General features: G+C 32.4%; 1 protein-coding gene across 2 annotated transcripts in view; it reads left to right on the top strand.

Moving 5' to 3' along the window:
* The first annotated feature begins 109 nt into the window (after nucleotides 1-109).
* LOC145727867 (uncharacterized) overlaps nucleotides 110-17,902 on the top strand; it is a 56,241-nt gene continuing 38,448 nt past the window's right edge. Inside the window, exons 1-2 of one of the 2 annotated variants that reach the window (XM_081977713.1) lie at nucleotides 110-453; nucleotides 11,780-11,938. In XM_081977713.1, coding sequence (XP_081833839.1) covers nucleotides 255-453; nucleotides 11,780-11,938 — 358 coding nt within the window. In that variant the 5' untranslated portion in view covers nucleotides 110-254. The remainder of the gene's footprint in view (nucleotides 454-11,779; nucleotides 11,939-17,902) is intronic. The other variant, XM_081977712.1, reaches the window with a different exon arrangement.

The raw sequence follows: 17,902 nt of genomic DNA, 5'->3' as shown, positions 1-17,902 counted from the left end.
ACACTCCCTTAAGCCTTAAGTTCCCTTCACATACAGGCTGTAAATATCCGGGAGCGCTTATTAGGCTCCGCCTTTTCGCTTTGGAATCTGAAGCTTATCAGAGCCGCAACGCTATCAAACAGTTGTCGGCCAACTGTAAGATTATTCGGTAGAAGCAAAAAGTGGTTTTTTGGGGGAGCATTTTCGCGGACTTTGACATAATCGCGTGTTAGTGTAACTTCTAGTGTTTTAATGTAAAAGACCAGTGTGCGAGAATGGCTTTAGAACTCGGTAGTCACAACTCTTCAATGCCTTTAGACTTTAGCAGTCAAAGGGAAAATAGCAGAAGTCCTGAGCTCAATGTTGCTGACTCAGCTCCAGGAAGTCCTCAAGCGACGGAAGAAGTTGCTGCTCCTTCGGGAAGCAGCGCTTTTACTGTAGTCACCCCAAAAGGGCGAAATCCAGGAGAACAAAGTGAGTTTTATAACTATTTTTTCTCAAACATTTAAATGTATTCGATTATAATTTGTGTCTCATATTTACATGAATTAAGAAGATCGCTTTCGACTTAGTCTAGTTGGTACTCAAATATTCATAGTCGAATAGTTATTAAAGTTTTCTTTTATTAAATACAATACATACATATTATTTGACATTACAGTCAAAAAATTAAATTAAATTAAGAAGATTTAAGTTGAAGGAAGGCTAGTTGACTAAATTTTTATACAAAAAAACTATACACTATAACCCATTTTTTTTAAACTATACTCATAAAATATCGAGACCAACTTTTGGTCATTTTTAACACCATTCCCAAAATACCTTAGCCGAATTTGATAAACAAAAATGGTTTTAAAAGACCTCCTAGAATTATTTAGTGACTTTAAATAAAAATGGAATGATTATGATTATACTCTGCCCCCAAGAACTTTCCAAATTATTGTTAAACTTTGAAATTAATTTTCTATGAAATTACAGGCTCGATTTTATTTATTTTTTGCAAAAACTCAAATTACAGTTTTTAAGTGACAAGTACTCTAAATCAAATTTATTAACAGTGGTAGACTTAATTAACGACTCATATTTTCGTTGCTGTTTCTAATGACATTGTGCCAATTACGATTTAAAAACTTTTAATGGCGTTTTTAATCGATTTTTATGTAGTTTTGATCAAAAATTGGATCTGAACGTGAAACAAAAAACCAGAGTTCAATTCCGTTTCAAATGTTGTCAAAGTGTCAAATCCTTAACGAACAAAATGTATCTAATGATTTGTCAGTAACATAGCATCTTGACTTCTAATAACACGTAACCAATGACTGGCATTTTTTTCATAGCTTATTGGAACTCTAAAGCTTATTAGTGATTTTTGTTAAATTAGCACGTTCACATTAAAAGTCTAATATCACAGTTAGATAAAAACTAAAAAAAAAATTCAAATTCGTCAAACTTCATTATTATACTGATGAACCCTCTATATGCTTCAAATTACTATTTTAAAAGGATTTCAAATTTTAGTTCCATTAGGAAAAAAAAAGCTGTATGTCTGTAAAAAATTAATAAAATTTAATCAGTAAAGTTTAGAAGGAAATTGATTTCAAAGTTAAGCAATATTTTAGGAGGTGCGCTAATTTCTTGAAAGTTGCATTGATATATATTTTTTAAATTTCATAATGACTTAAGTTTGTGATAACTAAAATGTAAAATATTTTTTCTACAACTGTTTAATAATATTCTTATTACTCACTAGTTTTGATTAGATAATAACACCTGTTAACTACCCGTAAGTAATGAGTCTCACGGCTATTACTCACTGTTTCAGTCCACCAGCGGACACCAGCATTGTACAGCAAAAATTAAAGTAAATTGCAGTGACGTGTAATATAGCAACGTTGTTTCTTTATTTGTCAAATTCAAAAAACCTAAACATTGATTTACTTTTTTACTACATGTTGCGTCATCCCAATTTACTTTGATTTTTGATTTACCTGTCAAATGGGTATACAAGTTTACATTTATTTTTATGAGATACGTCAGTTAGAAAGATTAACGATTATATAAGAAAATTGCATAGTTTTAAAGGAATTTTTCTAAGATGCTATCAAAATTTCAGTTACAGGATGAAGCAACTAAAATACATATTTCTTAAATGAAACACTCTGTATATTATTACATCTTTAAAAAGATCATTTTCTTCTGATTAACCCTCGGATTAACCGTTATTGAGTTATTGATTATCTGTTATTCGATAATCAATAACTCAATAACTACTAGTAATTCACTTTATTAACTGTTGAATGGTTTATAGTTTTTTTAATATTTTTTCGTATATCTTATCAGAGACTTGGCAATATTTCAAGAAACGTTTGGCGAGTTTTCAACATTTGGTTTACAAATGATATTACGTTATGTTACATTTAGAATGGAAATGTTTAACTAATCATCATTTGCCACAAACCCATTATGTAACACAATAACTTCCAGTTACTGCGAAAAACACTTCTTCCTTCCTTCTTCCTTTAAATGAATATTATATTTATTTAAATATACGAATTTGATTTCACACCCTAATTGTGACAAATAGTTGTGGCGGCATTTATAAAAAAGAAAGCAACAATAAGGGGAAGATGTAAAGATCAATTAACGAAATTTTACCGCCAGAAGGCAGACTCTTGTTTCGGCGATTGAGACAATTTAATTTGAGTGCTTTTGATTACTTCTATGCAGAGTCATCCACCACTTGAAAAGCAAAGAAGTGTCTGTATAAGTTAAGCTTTAAATTACTCAGTTAATGAACTTACGGGATTGACTCAGAAGTATTCATTAAAAACACTGAAATCGAAATTTATGATTCTTTACGACCAAATTATTAGTATTAATTTAAATTTAAACACAATATTATTTGAAAACTCAATAATTAGACGGACCTAATCCACTATAAAACCTTTTTAATAAGCAGCAGTTAAAAAAGCTGAATAACCATTCAAAAATTAAAATGAGTCCATTTTTGCAACATTTATGAAACAAGTGGTACAGTTCGGTTTACAAGCAAAAAAACCATCAATATCCTTGAAATTCAAAAAGTACAAGGTGGTCCAGGTAAAAGGTACCCAAGTTGTCAGTATATTTAAAAAAAAACCGCTAACACAAGTCAAGTTAATATTTAGGGGGAAAAAAGCTTAAAGTAACTTCAACCCTTAAAGAAGGCGACTTTGAAATTTTAAATGGAATGTAATAATAAAAATGAAGGATTTTATGTGTCCAGTGGTTCTTAATTTTGTAGGTAACAAACACAAGTCTTTTGATTTGTTAAATTCCTAAAAATTTTGAGGTTTTTTGCATATATTTCACATGTATGAATTTTGTTCGACTGATTTCTAAAAGTTTTACCGTTAAATCACTTGTAATAACCGTGTTGTTTTCTTGTCTGTCATAAATATTTGTAATTTTAAACACTTTCTAAACAAGCTCTGAATATAGTAATTCTCTCTTCTATCGATCTTTCTATGTCCCGGCTACTCGAATATTTTTTAGAAACATCACACATTTTAAACTCCACTGAAATGGGTCATCACAAACGCTTTTAAATTTTTAATGCACTTAGTATACTTAAACAATTAGTATTTAAAAGTTCACGTGATCTCAAATGTGTTACCCTTCCCATTAATCTAATTAAGTATGTACTCCAGTTTTCTCAATGAATTTGAACTGGGCCAAAACGTATGACGTAGAAAATTGTCTGACGGATAATGTATCCGAAAATCCTTAATAAAATTGAGATATCCTTTAAGTCTCCAACACGCTATATTATCAATTTTTGATTATTATATTATTGGCAATTATTTTTTCCTAAAGTCATAATCGATTAACCGGATTAATTCGTTGTAATAACAATTAACTATGGCAAAATCATTTGATATTTTCGGGTTTATAAAAGCTCTTACGTTCAAACACATGATCAACTAAGGGAATATCACGGTAGCAATTCATATTATTTAATTGCTGCATAAAAAATAATTGCAGCAACAATAGGAAATACACTTAAGCTGCCTAAACTTATCCAGCTCATTAAAGAATTAAGACACTGATAGGATTCACTTTATTTACGTAACCAATCGCTTATCCCAATAATAATCACGTTTTTTTATTAGGTACTGTAAAAGATTGGGTTCGATTTTAAACAGGGCTACATGTTTAGGAGACTTATTTAACTTCATAACTTCGTTATTGTAATAAGTTGGATTAGAAAAACTATTCTAACAAACAAAAATGTGTTTCTTTGGGAGAGTTGATCCTCTCTGCCTTATTACTACTGCGACCCACAAGATTTGTTGATCTCGCTGACAATGTGAATTGGATCGAAGAGGCTCAAATCAGAAACAGATGAATGACACTGCGGGAAGCATTCATTCGGTAGTAGATGACAATTGGCTGATTGATGATAAAACGCGTTCTTACTAGGATATTGCATTTGCAGATAGATGATTTGATATTTCTAGGTTCTCTTCTTGGTAGAATTTGCGTTTTGTATCACTGTTTAATCGGCAGTGGCCTTACAGTATAGCTACTTTCCATTATCCTGACAGTCTTTGCGTCGTCCATGAACACTAAAATACAAACTCCTCCGGACAAGGTACTTTCATTAGAAAACTGTCAGTGGAACACGAGAAAAATGTAGTAGTACAATCATCATCTGAAGACACACACACCATCAAGTACAACATCTGAGGATCATCAAATGGTAATCGGAAGAGTTAAAGATATACGAAGGGGGGGCTAAGACCCAAATACTTTCAGTCAATGGAATGGAAAATTCATGGTCATATTGAGGTTCAGCGTTGTTAATAACTCTGACAACCACGACATTGCAATTTTGTCCAATAGTCTGAGCCTAATTATTGTCAGTCATTGAATGAACTGGGCAAAAATATTAAAGCCACCTCTGAGGTCCAGGACACAGAAAAATCTGAGGAAAATGAGTAAAGAAATATTCTGCTTAAAAAAGATGGTAGAATTCTCTTTACAGAACCAAAACTCTTCAGTGGCTTGTGATAAATTGGCTTAACTACTTTGCAGAAGGGTTCAAGTCCCATCGATTATCCTTTATGGCCCTGGTGCTGCCACTTTATGTTGACTTCAAATTCGTTTAGTGACTTGTAGCAGGCCAGCACTAGCTTTGATGTTATTTTGCTGGATTTCACAGATTTAATTATCACTTCTAATTCCTGTCAAGTTAACCCTCTACTACAATAATAGGAATGTCTGCATATCTTAGGCCAGACAAACTGTCTTTATGATTTGTTTATCCTAAAGTACTATCATCTTGTTCTTTACACTAGTTTCTATTAGCGGATTGTCTACTGGCAACTCGTCTCCTACCCAGCAATCTTCCAACAGAATCGGTTGAAACATGTTTAAAGCCCTTAATGAGGAAACTGGCATAGTTTGTCCTATATTGACATTGAGAGTAGGTTATTATTTTCAAAAATTCAAAGCTGTTTATCGATTTTTCTGGTTGGTAGTTTAGTTAATGTTGATTTGCACGAAAAGCCTGTAAGGTGTGTCGTTGATTACTTATCTACAATCTTTTTGTGATTTAAGGATAAAAGAAGAAAGGATTATTGGTTTGTATTACTAAGGTGTTTAATCCAAAGTTTTAAAACTACTACCATGCGACGCGACAAGACTGACAACTTGACTGTCAGATGTCAATTTTGATTTTTAATAGATGACTTAATTGTAGTAAATGGATAAGACAAAAAACAATAATAGTTATAATTGATACATTAACATTGCAGAATCATCATCATCATCATTCAAAGCGTCTTTTGGTCCAGCTTTGAACATACGCCTCTCCAAGCTGTCTCCATTCAGTTCGGTCAGCTGTTCTGCTCATCTCGCTACTTTCTGGATATCGTCCTTCCATCTATTGTCCTCCGTTAGCATGAGATGTTCTGCTTATTTTCATTTTAATCTTGCTACGTGTTTAGCAATGTCAGTTAACTTTGTTTTCTGGCGGATCCATTCAATGCTCTTTCTATCACGCGGTCGACTCCCAGCATGTTTCGTTCCATCTTCGTGTCCATCATAGGTTAACGTTGGTAGCACATATTGGTTGAAAACATGGGTTTTGAGGTATTGCGGAAATTTGGTCTTAAACATTACAGAATATCTATGAAAAACTCATACACTATGTAGGTAATCCAAAAAAAAGCAGCAAATGTTTTGTGACAAATATCTTCATCAAGTCTTTACTTTTCGAGAGGCTGTTAAGGTTGTGCAAAAAATGAACATTACTATGCTGAACCAGAGAGTTGATAGATAAACAACTATTAGTAACAAATTGTATTTAACTATGCCCATTTTGGCCAATGCCATATTGCCATTTTCCTGAATGTTTAAATTTAGTAACTTGTGTTGTTTCATTGTCAGGTATGAGAAAAAATCTGCGTTCTACGACGAAAATATAAGATAACTTTTTTTGTTACACAAAAGAAGAAGTTATTGCAATAGAAATACAATATATAGAATATATAGAACGTTTTGTTAGGATTATCATATATTTCAGTGCAAACCTATAGTACAAAATTTTCAGTCATTTCGATTCATTTCTGTTTTTTAAATATAAACTTAAACAATGCTTTTTCCAAACAACTTTAACACCTCGTATCTCGAAAACTACAGCTAAATTATAAATTATTATTAACCGTTTTGAGATCACGCAATAACAGGCAGATCCAATATTTCATGTTGAACAAGTTATCTCATTAGACTAAAGTAAACTTTTAAGATATTTAGTAAAACAAAGTAAGAAGAAGAGGCTAATATTTATTTAAGTTTTCTACTGGTTTTCAAGCATTGATAGCGATCTTGACAAAGACCTATAATAAAATGATTTTGTTAATTTTAAATAAGTTAGCTAGTTTAAAGGAGGTACATTGAATAACTAGCTAACTGTAATTTAGTTAGTCATCGCTACTTGTAGTGATACATTTGCTGATACGTCAGTGATTAGCAAACAGCAGTGGCGTATGCCATAAATGTCAATTAAACATTGAACTTCCATCTAGCATCCATAAAGATAAAAATGCCCTATAAAAACTTACAGGCATCAGTGCCGGCGGGCAATGTTAAGCACTAATCCGTACCAGAATAGCAATAAACAAAGATTTACAACTGGAATTAGGGAGCGTCAAAATCGAAACCCGGCACTAAAACCTTATCAAAAAATTTTCAATATTGTGAAAACGATACCTAAGCCGTTTACAGCTGGAAGTTAGCCGCATTTATTGTTTTATCGGTTATTTATTGGCTTGTTATGTTACGCTTACGCTTTTAATTTGAACAAAGTAAGTAATAGGTTATTTTTAAAAATTTGATTACTTTTCCTCTTCTGTGCTTATCAGATTATAACTGTTTCTCTTCACTACTAACAACAGACACAATCCAAATAAAACAAGATCGATCATAGCAATGTGTATTCATATGTACATTGAGAGAGAGACAGAGGGAGACGGTATGTTGATTTAATCCGTTCTGTATTGAAATTACCGACCAATAGAACAGAATAGTGTCAATATTGGACAAGATTGACCGCCATCCGGCAATATTTACATAATTCGGGATTAGCCATGATGTAAATATAATATTTTTTCTACAAACATTTAAAAATGGAAATTTGTAGCATTCAAAATATTACTTTAAGCCCCTAAATTAAAAACAGCGCAAATTTCATATACTTGTCTTGTTAGATAATTACCGAAGAAAAAAAATATTTTGTACATCACTGACTGACAAGAGTGCGTTTTTTTAAGTCCTGTGAGCGATATCACGTATTTACCCTCTTTTTTATTTGATTTCCTCTTCGTAATTATGATTTGGCATCAGATCCCGCGGGATCTCGTTCCAGTAAAGCGGAGCGTTCGTTTATTGGATTTGTTATATAGATTTCTCTTCGGTAGCGGTGTGAAAGATTTCCTTCTGAAAGCAAAGTTTTATGCGCCGTGAGACTACCAATTGAAACTGTTGGGGCGAGACGCGATCAAACTATGTATCTGGTTTCTTTTTCGGAAAAAGATTTGATCAGACGAAGTTTCTCGCTAATTTTCGTGAGCAGATCTATGCTTAAAACAAATAGTTGGAATTCGGATATCTTTACTAAGCGTGAAGAAAATTTATAATTATACAACCAATTCGTGTGAAAGTATGAGAATATGGCGCATTTTGTAGGTCAATACAATGGCGCTTCATAATTTGAAAAATTACGAGCACGTCTGAGCTGTCATTGTTTAAAGCAGGGAACTAGATTTTCAAGAGTAGCGTTGACAGAAAATTTGACAACGGCAGGTTCCTGTCACATTCTGCATACCTTGCTCTTGAAAACTCCCTTCCCTCGTTTCAAGAATGCGCTCCCAGGAGCTATCTATACAAAAACGAAATTTTCGAAATTGGTAATTTTCATGTTATCTAATTTATCAAAAAACTAAAAGTAAATGACAGTTTACCATTGCCACTTTTCCTCTTTTACAACGTGGAAATATCATACTTAAGATCCGACATTTCAACTCGAACAAACAGGTGTTGAAAATTATTCAAATCAGACTGAACAGTACATTCAGAAACAGCTTTAACAATAGGGTCGAGTTTCAAAATTAAGTTAAGAACAGCTGCCAAAAACAGAAATGTCGGATTTCCAAGAGAAAGTTGAAATGACGAAATGTCAATTACTTTAAATTATCTCATCAAATAAGCTCAGAACGAAATAAAAACGGTTTTCTATAATTTATAAGACGACATATTATTGATCTTATAATTACGCTTCGTATTGTCGTTTGACAGTTTGTCATAATAACGTTACGCGAACTACTGTCATTTGACCTAATCAAGGATTGTTGAGATGATGTTTTAAAGTTGCTCTTTGTAAAAACATATTTTTTGTTATTTCGACGTTAGTGCAAGACTGAATCATTACATATGATACATCACTGTAATTAATCATAAAAAGTTGATGATGGTGACCAAAAACTGAAACTGTCCTATCTGAAATATGATGCCAGGTTGTATAGAAGAGGAAAAGTTGCAATGTTAGTTATATATTTTCAGAAATCATCAAGTAATAAATTAGCAAAAAACAAAAACTAATTTCCAAAATTTTGTACTGGGCATTTTATAAAAATCCAAATTGCGCAATTTTGCATAAACCAGCTCTGTATCTTTTAGCGTTTACGAGATCCTCATGCCTAGCTTACTTTATTTACCCTATTTGCACTGTCATACTTTAAGCCAAGCTTAAGTTAGGGGTAGTTCAGACTGTGACAATACAGGTAAAAAAATCACAGTCTGAATCTCACTTAACGTTACACACAAATTTGTGTTATCCTGTCTGTCAATCGATCCATCAACCGCAATGCAAGAAAATGCGTTAGATTTTTGTTTTTTTTTAGAAATATTTAACTTTTACAATTCTTTTACTTTAATTTTGATTTTATATTTAAAAAACTACAAATTTCGTAACCTACATAAGAGAATTGATATTGACATATAGCCCAGTCGATATCCACTTTTTACCTGGAAAAATTCCAAAGTTAATAAAATTTTGACAGGTTTTTGACCTCGAGGAGAATGTGCAAACTTGGAGAAGAGCTAAAAACGTACAAATTATCAGACTTTCAGCAGTTTTCCGCTTATATCTTGTAAACTAACCATAAACTAGATATTTTATTAGGTCTAGGTCTCGCGAATTCAATTATCTATGTTTATCTGTCATTTTTTTGGTTTTCCTATGGCTAGTTTTACTTGTACCACACCTGTATAAAGTAAATCACCCAAATGTAAAAAAAATATTCTTGGTCCAAAAGCAGGACAAGTCTAAAATAGCATTCTTTAACAGCATAATTATGCCATTTTATGAAGAAATTTATTTTTGTCTAGCAGAAGAGAAACATAATTTAGACTAAAAGAATGATGTTGCAACGATTTTTGCATGTAAAATATAATTTTTTGTTTAAATGTTGCATTTCAGTTTTGGCAGTGTTTTAGGATTTCAAATGGTGGGTCAAGATTTGATTATTGTCGTTAGTAGTTTTCAAAGACTTTTTTTTAATTAAAATTTAACCAAACATTTGCATTATCAAAGAGCAGTGGAACTTTTCCAGTCAAAAATTGTTTAATAATTTCTTTTCAAATATCTAATAAGAAAAACTGAACGCATTTTCAATGTAAATCCTCATATTCAATCGATTGACAATATTTACAATAAATAATAGATGAAACAGGCATGAGAGTAACGATTAAATCTTCGTGAAGTTGTGGATTCACGATCTCGTATAAGCAGCTTACGATATCAGAAAGAAGCCAGCGGCTTTATCTTCTCCACAAGATCGGATCACACTAATGATTCTAATAGATTTCCTTTCGTATTATTATTAAAAATTTATGCACCGACAATTGCGCTATTAAGCGAGTATGGCCTAAACCTAGTCGTGAACATTATTTGTTTGGACCAAACGAAATGCCTACCCAGTCTGAACCATACAAAAACAGTTTTGGCAAAAATGATAAATGAAGGGATAACCAGATTGGATATGAGTGAGGACGTTAATTTGATTCCTATATTATTGGATTCCCTTTGAGTTGCTCACCGCTCCGCTGGATTGCCACGTAATTGGAGTTGGCGAAAAAATAATTATTTTTCCATGAATGGATTTTAGTCGAATTAATTCAGTGTTTAAATCAGTCAGTTATTTGTCAGCAGCTTTAAAGTCAAGCATCAATATACAGTGTGTCCATAAAGTATGGAATATATTCGATTACAGTTCACGGAATTATCTTTGATTATTTCCTTCCTATCAATTTTGACCAATCGCTATCAAGAATTAGTATAACAAATGTAAATTTTAAGTGGAAAAATCACTTAACAACTGTCAACTTAGCTGTCAGCAGTTTTTCCGGAAAAAAATTCGACAAAATTTCACACTCCTCACAGCAACATAAAGAATAGTGTTACTCTTTCTAGCTTGAAAGTTATTGTTTTTATTAATTATTGTTCTTATTGTTTTAATTAAAATAAAATGTTTACTTAACTCAGGAAATAATCTTACCAAATATCCCTCGTGCATCTAATTTTTCCTGTGGAAAAATTGAAATACTCGTTTCTAAGTAATTTGTTTTAACAAATAGCATGAGCGAGAGTGGTTTTAAAAATCATCCGAGCCGAAGACGAGAAACAAATTACTTAGAAACTCGTTTTTCCGAATTTTTCCGGAAAAATTAAATGCACTAGGGATATTAAAACACAAAGTCAAAATATTTGTTATATTGCTATGTTGCTGAATCAATCTAAAAGAAGTACCAATTTTCAGTTTTCTAATGGAATGTCCTAATACTATTTTTTCCAACCATTGAAAAAAACAGTAACTACATCGCCCATAATCAGCAAGTTTTACTCAAATAACAATTTCCTTAACACTCTTCCTGATTTAAGTTCGTTAAGGCCGTATTACAAAGTGGAACAATTAAAACCGCGGACAAAAAATTAAGTACCATTTCCTCTTGCATGACGCAAACGCAACGGGTGTACACAATGACAAAATAAATCTTTTTTTAAGCGAGCTCTTTTTTTGCTTTTACCGTATACAGTTACACACTTAAGTAATTCATCCTGTCACTGGAATATGACGGTATGTTTGCCATATGTTTGAATTAGTACAGTGATACTTATTGTTACTCTCAAAGAAGCAACCGGATTTCTAGTTTTTTTTTACTAATATTTGTTAGTTATACAAATTGTTTTTTTTTTCAGGTAGCGAAAGAAACTCAATATCACCTCCACAATTCCACGCTACTCCCGGATTTCAAAGTTACTGCAGATCTTTATGGGGCACATCTTTGCCTGTGGTTCCTAGATATTTATCGACGCTAGCGCATGTGGTAGCTGGAGACTCCAAAGAAAAATCATCCGGTAGGTAAATTTTGGAATTGATATAGAATATTCTTATGGATATAAAGTGCATATTAGCACACTATACACCAGAAAGAGTCAAAGCAAATTTTTATATTCTTCAGAAGAGTTTTTTGTAAGCTGATCTAACGTGTGATAATTTAGCAATACAAAAAGTTTCTTAAGTAGGGTAGAAGGTTAGGTAGCTAAGATGAAACTAACTTGGTGAATAATAGTATCTTATTTAACAAGCTGGTAATGATAGCTATTACTCACGAAAATAAAGTTTGCGTAAATCATCGAGTGAGTAATACCCATTACATGCATGTAGAACACATCTTTTTTTCTACGACTGTGGTAAGTATCCACAACCCAAGAAAATAAAACACCGCGCCATCATACACAATTGAAAATATCATCTTCTCTCAAGCTGACAATCGCCGACAATTTGACAGTTATTTCAAAAATCAATGTCAGTTTAGTGACACAAATTTTGTTACTTTTCAACTATGTTTCGTTGTTTTGTACCTCCATGGGGTGGAATTTGACAGTTTCCAGGTTTAGAACTGTAACTGACGGGCCAAATGTCACAACTGTCAAAATTCAACTCATAAAGCTATAAAATAAGCTTTTCTACGAATTGTATAATTTTGAGTGATTACAGCACCTGTTTTGGAGGCGGGAAGGACTACATAATTCCTTAGTTTCTGGTTGCTTCCCACAAACCGGGAAGTAATTTCATTTTATTTTATAATTAGGGAAATTTTGTTGATGTACAAAAATAGTGTAAGCATTACGAACAGTAACAGCTATACTAATCTCAGACTGCAAACTTTGTCATCGATCAGTAAAGCTTACTTACTGTTCTTGATACTTAATTTACTATTGATACTATACTTACTGATTTTACTGGATTTTGAGAATGTTTTGTAGTTTTACAACTTTATCGAGATTTTGACGGATGTCATATTTAAAAATAGAAAAAAAAATAGAGATAGAAAATTAAGTCAGAAACTCCAAAAAAAAAATTAAAAAAGTTCCAAAAATATCCTGATGATTATAAAATAAATTCAACCACAGTCAAACTGATTTAGTTACTTCTCAAGAATGTTTCATTGTTTTGTACCTCTATGCAAATGAGTTTGACAGTTTTCAGGTTTAGAACAGAATAAAAGGCAGAGCTGTAACTGACAGCCAAATGTCATAACTAAAGTCCGGACTAAAAAGCACAAAAATCGTGAAAAAAACAGCTTAAAAAGCAAAATCATTTTCTTTAAAAAAGCATAAAAAGCTGTAAAAAAGCTTTTATAAAAGCACAAAACTCTTTCAGAGATGCAAGATTTTTTTTCAAAATGCTTGAATGAAGTACGGAAAATTTTAGACTGTTTTGAAAATTTGAAAAATTTCTTTTAACTACTTTGAGAGCATTTGGAATCTTTTACACGGTTCACAAATTTTTTTGGAAGCTTCTAAAATGCTTTAATATTTTCTGGGAGCTTCTAAACTAGTTGAACAGCATTTGGAATCTTTTAGACTGTTCTAAATGGTTTTGGAAGCTTCTAGATTATTTTGAAAGACTTCCGACTGCTTTAGTAGCATTGTGGAGTTGGTTTAGTGTTTTGAAATCTTTTTAAACTACTTTAGGAGCATTGAAGGTTCTGGATTGCTTTTAACACATGTGAATTTGAACTTTTGGAAGCTTTGAAACTGCTTTAGAAGCATACAGAAGCTTTTAGACTGCCTTGAATTTTTTATAGACTAGTAATAGCTTCTAGACTAGTTGAAGTTTGTTTGGAAGCCTTTAGAGTGTTCTAAAAGCTTTTGAAAGCTTCTAGACTATTTTGGAAGGCTTTAGACTGCTTGAGAAGCATTTTGGAGTTTCTGTAGTGTTTTAAAACCTTTTTAGACTACTTTAGGAGCATTTGGAAGGTGTTTGGACAGTTTAAAGAGCCTTGAAGGTTCTGGACTGCCTTTAAGGCATTTGAAACCTTGTAGACGGTTTTAGAAACTTTTGGAAGCTGTTAAACTGCTTTAGAAGCATACGAAAGCTTTTGGGAGCTTCTAGATAAATTGGAAAGCATTTGGAGACTTTTAGAAGGTTCTAGGCTGCTTTGTAAGTTTTGTAAGCATTTTAGAGGTTCTATAGTGTTTTGGAATGTTTTTACATTTTTTTAAACTACATCAGGAGCATTTGGAAATTTTTTGGTCAATTTAAAGTTGTAAATTGATACTTATACATTTTGCAACATGTTTTTGTCATTCAGAAGCTTTCAATATTTCAATATAGCAATTTTTTGTCCAAGCAGTTATTAGTTTAGTTTATTTTTAAATATTTGAAAAGCTTGTTTTGTAAAAAACTAGTTAAGCCATACAAATGAAGACATAAAAGACATTCAACCATAGTTAAACTGATTCCGTTACATTTCAAAAATGTTTTGTTGTTTTGTACCTCTATGGGCTTGAGTTTGGCAATTTTCAGGTTTGAACCGAACAAAAGACTGTAACTGACGGTGAAATAACATAACTGCCAAAATTCCACTCAAGCTAAAAAATACTTGGAGTACTGTAAAACTATAAACATCTACGTTGCCACAGGAAGGTAAATATTTTAAATTTGACAAATGAAAGCAATGAGCAAACGTTTACAAACGTTAGAACAGTTACGTAACTTTATTTTACTATACATATTGGTGGTGTCCGCGGGTGGACTGATCCAGTGAGTAATGACTTATTACTCACGGTTATTATCTATTTGAAACTAGTGATTAATAAGCATAATAAATACTGTTATAGAAAATTCCTAAATACCACTTTGTTACGAAAATACAGGGTGTTTCATTGAAAGTTTTTTTTTTCTGAGAAAGTTTTTCTAAAAAGGGCGTACGATTCTGCATTCAGTTTGCTGGATCGGACTTTTTTCTGCTGCAAAGTAATATTTCAAACAAAGGCGTGAAATCAAGAATTTCAATTCTAATCTACATTGGAAATCCAGATTTGGCTAGCGGCTTTTGGAAAAGAGTTCCATGTTTGATAAACTGCAATCGATAAGCATGTACTAAGCAAGCGATTAAATCCTACCATTGTACGGGAATTAATTTCACATTAAGTAAATCGTGCAATGATTTACATGTTCTTTTCATTAAGTAGATTATTCGTAGGTGCGAAAAACCTAAATCTCAAAAAAGTTTAGTAATTTCACTCGCAAATTAATTAGTTTAAACTAGTCTATGATGACGTCACACATTATTAATTGTTAACGTAAACAAAAGGGATAATAAACAGTTACACTACAGGATATCAAAAATCAAAGTAAAATTGGATGTCGTAACAATAAAATAAAAAGGTTTTGAATGTTTAAAAAAAAATACATTTTTACTTTAATTTTTGCCATGGGCATTCTTAATTTCTACAATTATTTAGTAAACTTGGTTGCAGTATTTTATCTCCAATAAGGCCAATGCGCAGTAAACTAATAAAAATATTAATACAGATCCGCACGCCTATAAAAACATTAACAGTACTACTTTAGGTTAATACGTCAGCCAATAAGGAAGCACGATTCGGTACGCGAAATCGTAATGCATTAGCAAAGCATTAACAACGATAAGATTACGTTGTTTACTCAAATCCCAATTTACCATTTTTCCAAAGTATTAAGCAAGCCCAGAAAAGGCGAAAGTATTTGATAGATAATTTTTCCCTAAGCTGCGGTTTAGTTAACTCGATTGCACTAAATTTAAGCAAGATTCGAGTCAAAGCAAACAAACAACGAACATTGGCTTAACTAAAAGTTCTTGGTAAATAATTAATAAACTAACTGAGCTACAGTGTTTTCGTAAAATACCCATATAGATAGATAGATAAAAGTTTTAGTCATTGGATAACCCGCTGTCCAAATCTGACACCTCTTGACTATTTTCATGAATTTGCCTAGAAGGAGCTGAGTACAGTAAGTAAGACTCATTTACTTTTTAATGAAGTATGCCGCAATCTTCCTGCAAACGCTGACATTTTGAATTCAAGAAGTCCTTGATAGAGACGAGAAGAAAGATTTTTAATATCTAGGTGTTGTTACTATACATTTATTCTCCATAAAATACCGGTATTTGGTAAATTGGTTGGCTGTTAATTGGTAACTAATAACTGGTTAATTGGTAGAATATTGCTGTATCGTAAAGACAGAGCATCTGTTCTGTGGCTTGAAATTGCAAGATGACATAAATACAGGGTGTTCCAAAACTGCAAAATCACCATCATCAATAGCCGTTTTGGGTCCACTGCTGGACATAGCCCTCCCGTAAATCATTCTATTGCTTCCGGTCTTGAGCACTTTGCATCCAAATGTGTTGGATGCGCTTGATGTCCGATCGTCTCGTTTGGGGACGTTCTCGGTCTAGATATGCCTCGGGTTTAGGTTTCTATTCCAGAATTCTCATCTTCCATGTCTGATTCTGACAAAATAACCCCTCCCAGTTCCATTTCAGCGTTGCAATCCATTCAATTGCGTCCGCAACATCGGTTCTTTCCCTAATTATATGATTTGGAACTCTATCTCTGAGAGATAAATTCAACATTGATCTCTCCATCACTCTCTGCGCTACTTGAATTTTGTTTATTACCTTTCTGGTAAGGATCAGCGTTTCTGCTCCATATGTTAGAACCGGAAATGCACACTGATCAAACACCTTCCTTTTTATGAGAATACATGATCTACTCGGTCTGCAATAGAGACTCTATGTCATCTGCGAACCTCAGGTTGACTCCAATATTTTTCCAAACTGTTGTTCTTCGTGACGTTCTGCAGCAGAACGGTTATTAACTGTAAACTGCGACTTTAACACACTCTGCTATCTAGAAGCACAATCTAGAAGTTGAGCTTCATGAATGGAGTTGTATCCAGCAAAAAAGGGTGTATACGTATTGGATATTTGTTATATAATTGTAGATGATTTATATACAAATCATGAAAAGAAACCAAAAACTCTTTCTCTGTTCTTCTTTTTCTTACCTCTCTTCGATGACAGCTTCATCCAGTTTGGAAAGTGCATTCAGAAAATTTGCAAAGTTTTAGTTTTTAAAGCAAAATTCTATGGGACACACAGTTAAATGCCTTAGGCAAGATCAAGAAAGCGTTATGCCTGACCAATATCCAAACCACCCAGAAAAAAAATCATGTATCTCAAAGATTTTTTTGCATTTTTCCTTACCTTTAAAAAGATTAGCTCAAAAAGCACATGCCGATGGTTGTAATAAATATTGTTGTGATAAATATTGAACATTTTCAGTACTTGGAAATGTATTTTCTGTAAGACAGTGATTTATTAACTGGATCAGGGAGAATAATTTTTAATTTTTGTAGATTTTGTTAGAGTATTTCCTATGAAATCCTGTTGAATGAGTTATCATGGTTGATGATCATGGTTTTTCTCTTTTAATTATATTATTCCACATGCATTTAGTTAGGTTTTTGAAGGACTGTATCAATCAGAAGGTTTGGTGTATGATAGAAGGATACTGAATTTGACCTATTTCTTAATTTTTTAGATTACCCTATCAACAAAACAATTAACATTAAGAGGGTAGCATCAGAAAAAAAAAACATAAGCGTTTTAGTAGAATCTGTTATTATCATTAACTTGGCAACATAATTAACTTATTAGACATTTAATGTCACATTCACATTATCACTCTTCCTGTAATGTTAGTTTTTACCGTACTTTATTATGGTAAAATAAGTACGACTTTGTTTGTGATTTAGGAAATAGTGAGTGGTTTTTGATTTGGTTTGTCTGGATCTAATGACCATAGGCTTATCCAGAAACAGAAGAACAAATTTCTTTAAATATTTATCTCAAAATTCACTAACAATACACCATAAAGATAATTATAGTATAATAATATAATAATCTGCAAGATAAATTTTGTCCTTTATTTCTCTAAAAAGCTCCATAATCAGAAATGCCGCATACAGCCGGAAAAAGAAAA

Source organism: Ips typographus, linkage group LG4 (assembly GCF_016097725.1).
Source record: "Ips typographus isolate SLU linkage group LG4, UJ_Ityp_2.0, whole genome shotgun sequence".
NCBI classification, from domain to species: Eukaryota; Metazoa; Arthropoda; class Insecta; order Coleoptera; family Curculionidae; genus Ips; species Ips typographus.
Note: the sequence above shows the minus strand (reverse complement) of the source record. Positions and strands in the feature narration are given on the sequence as shown.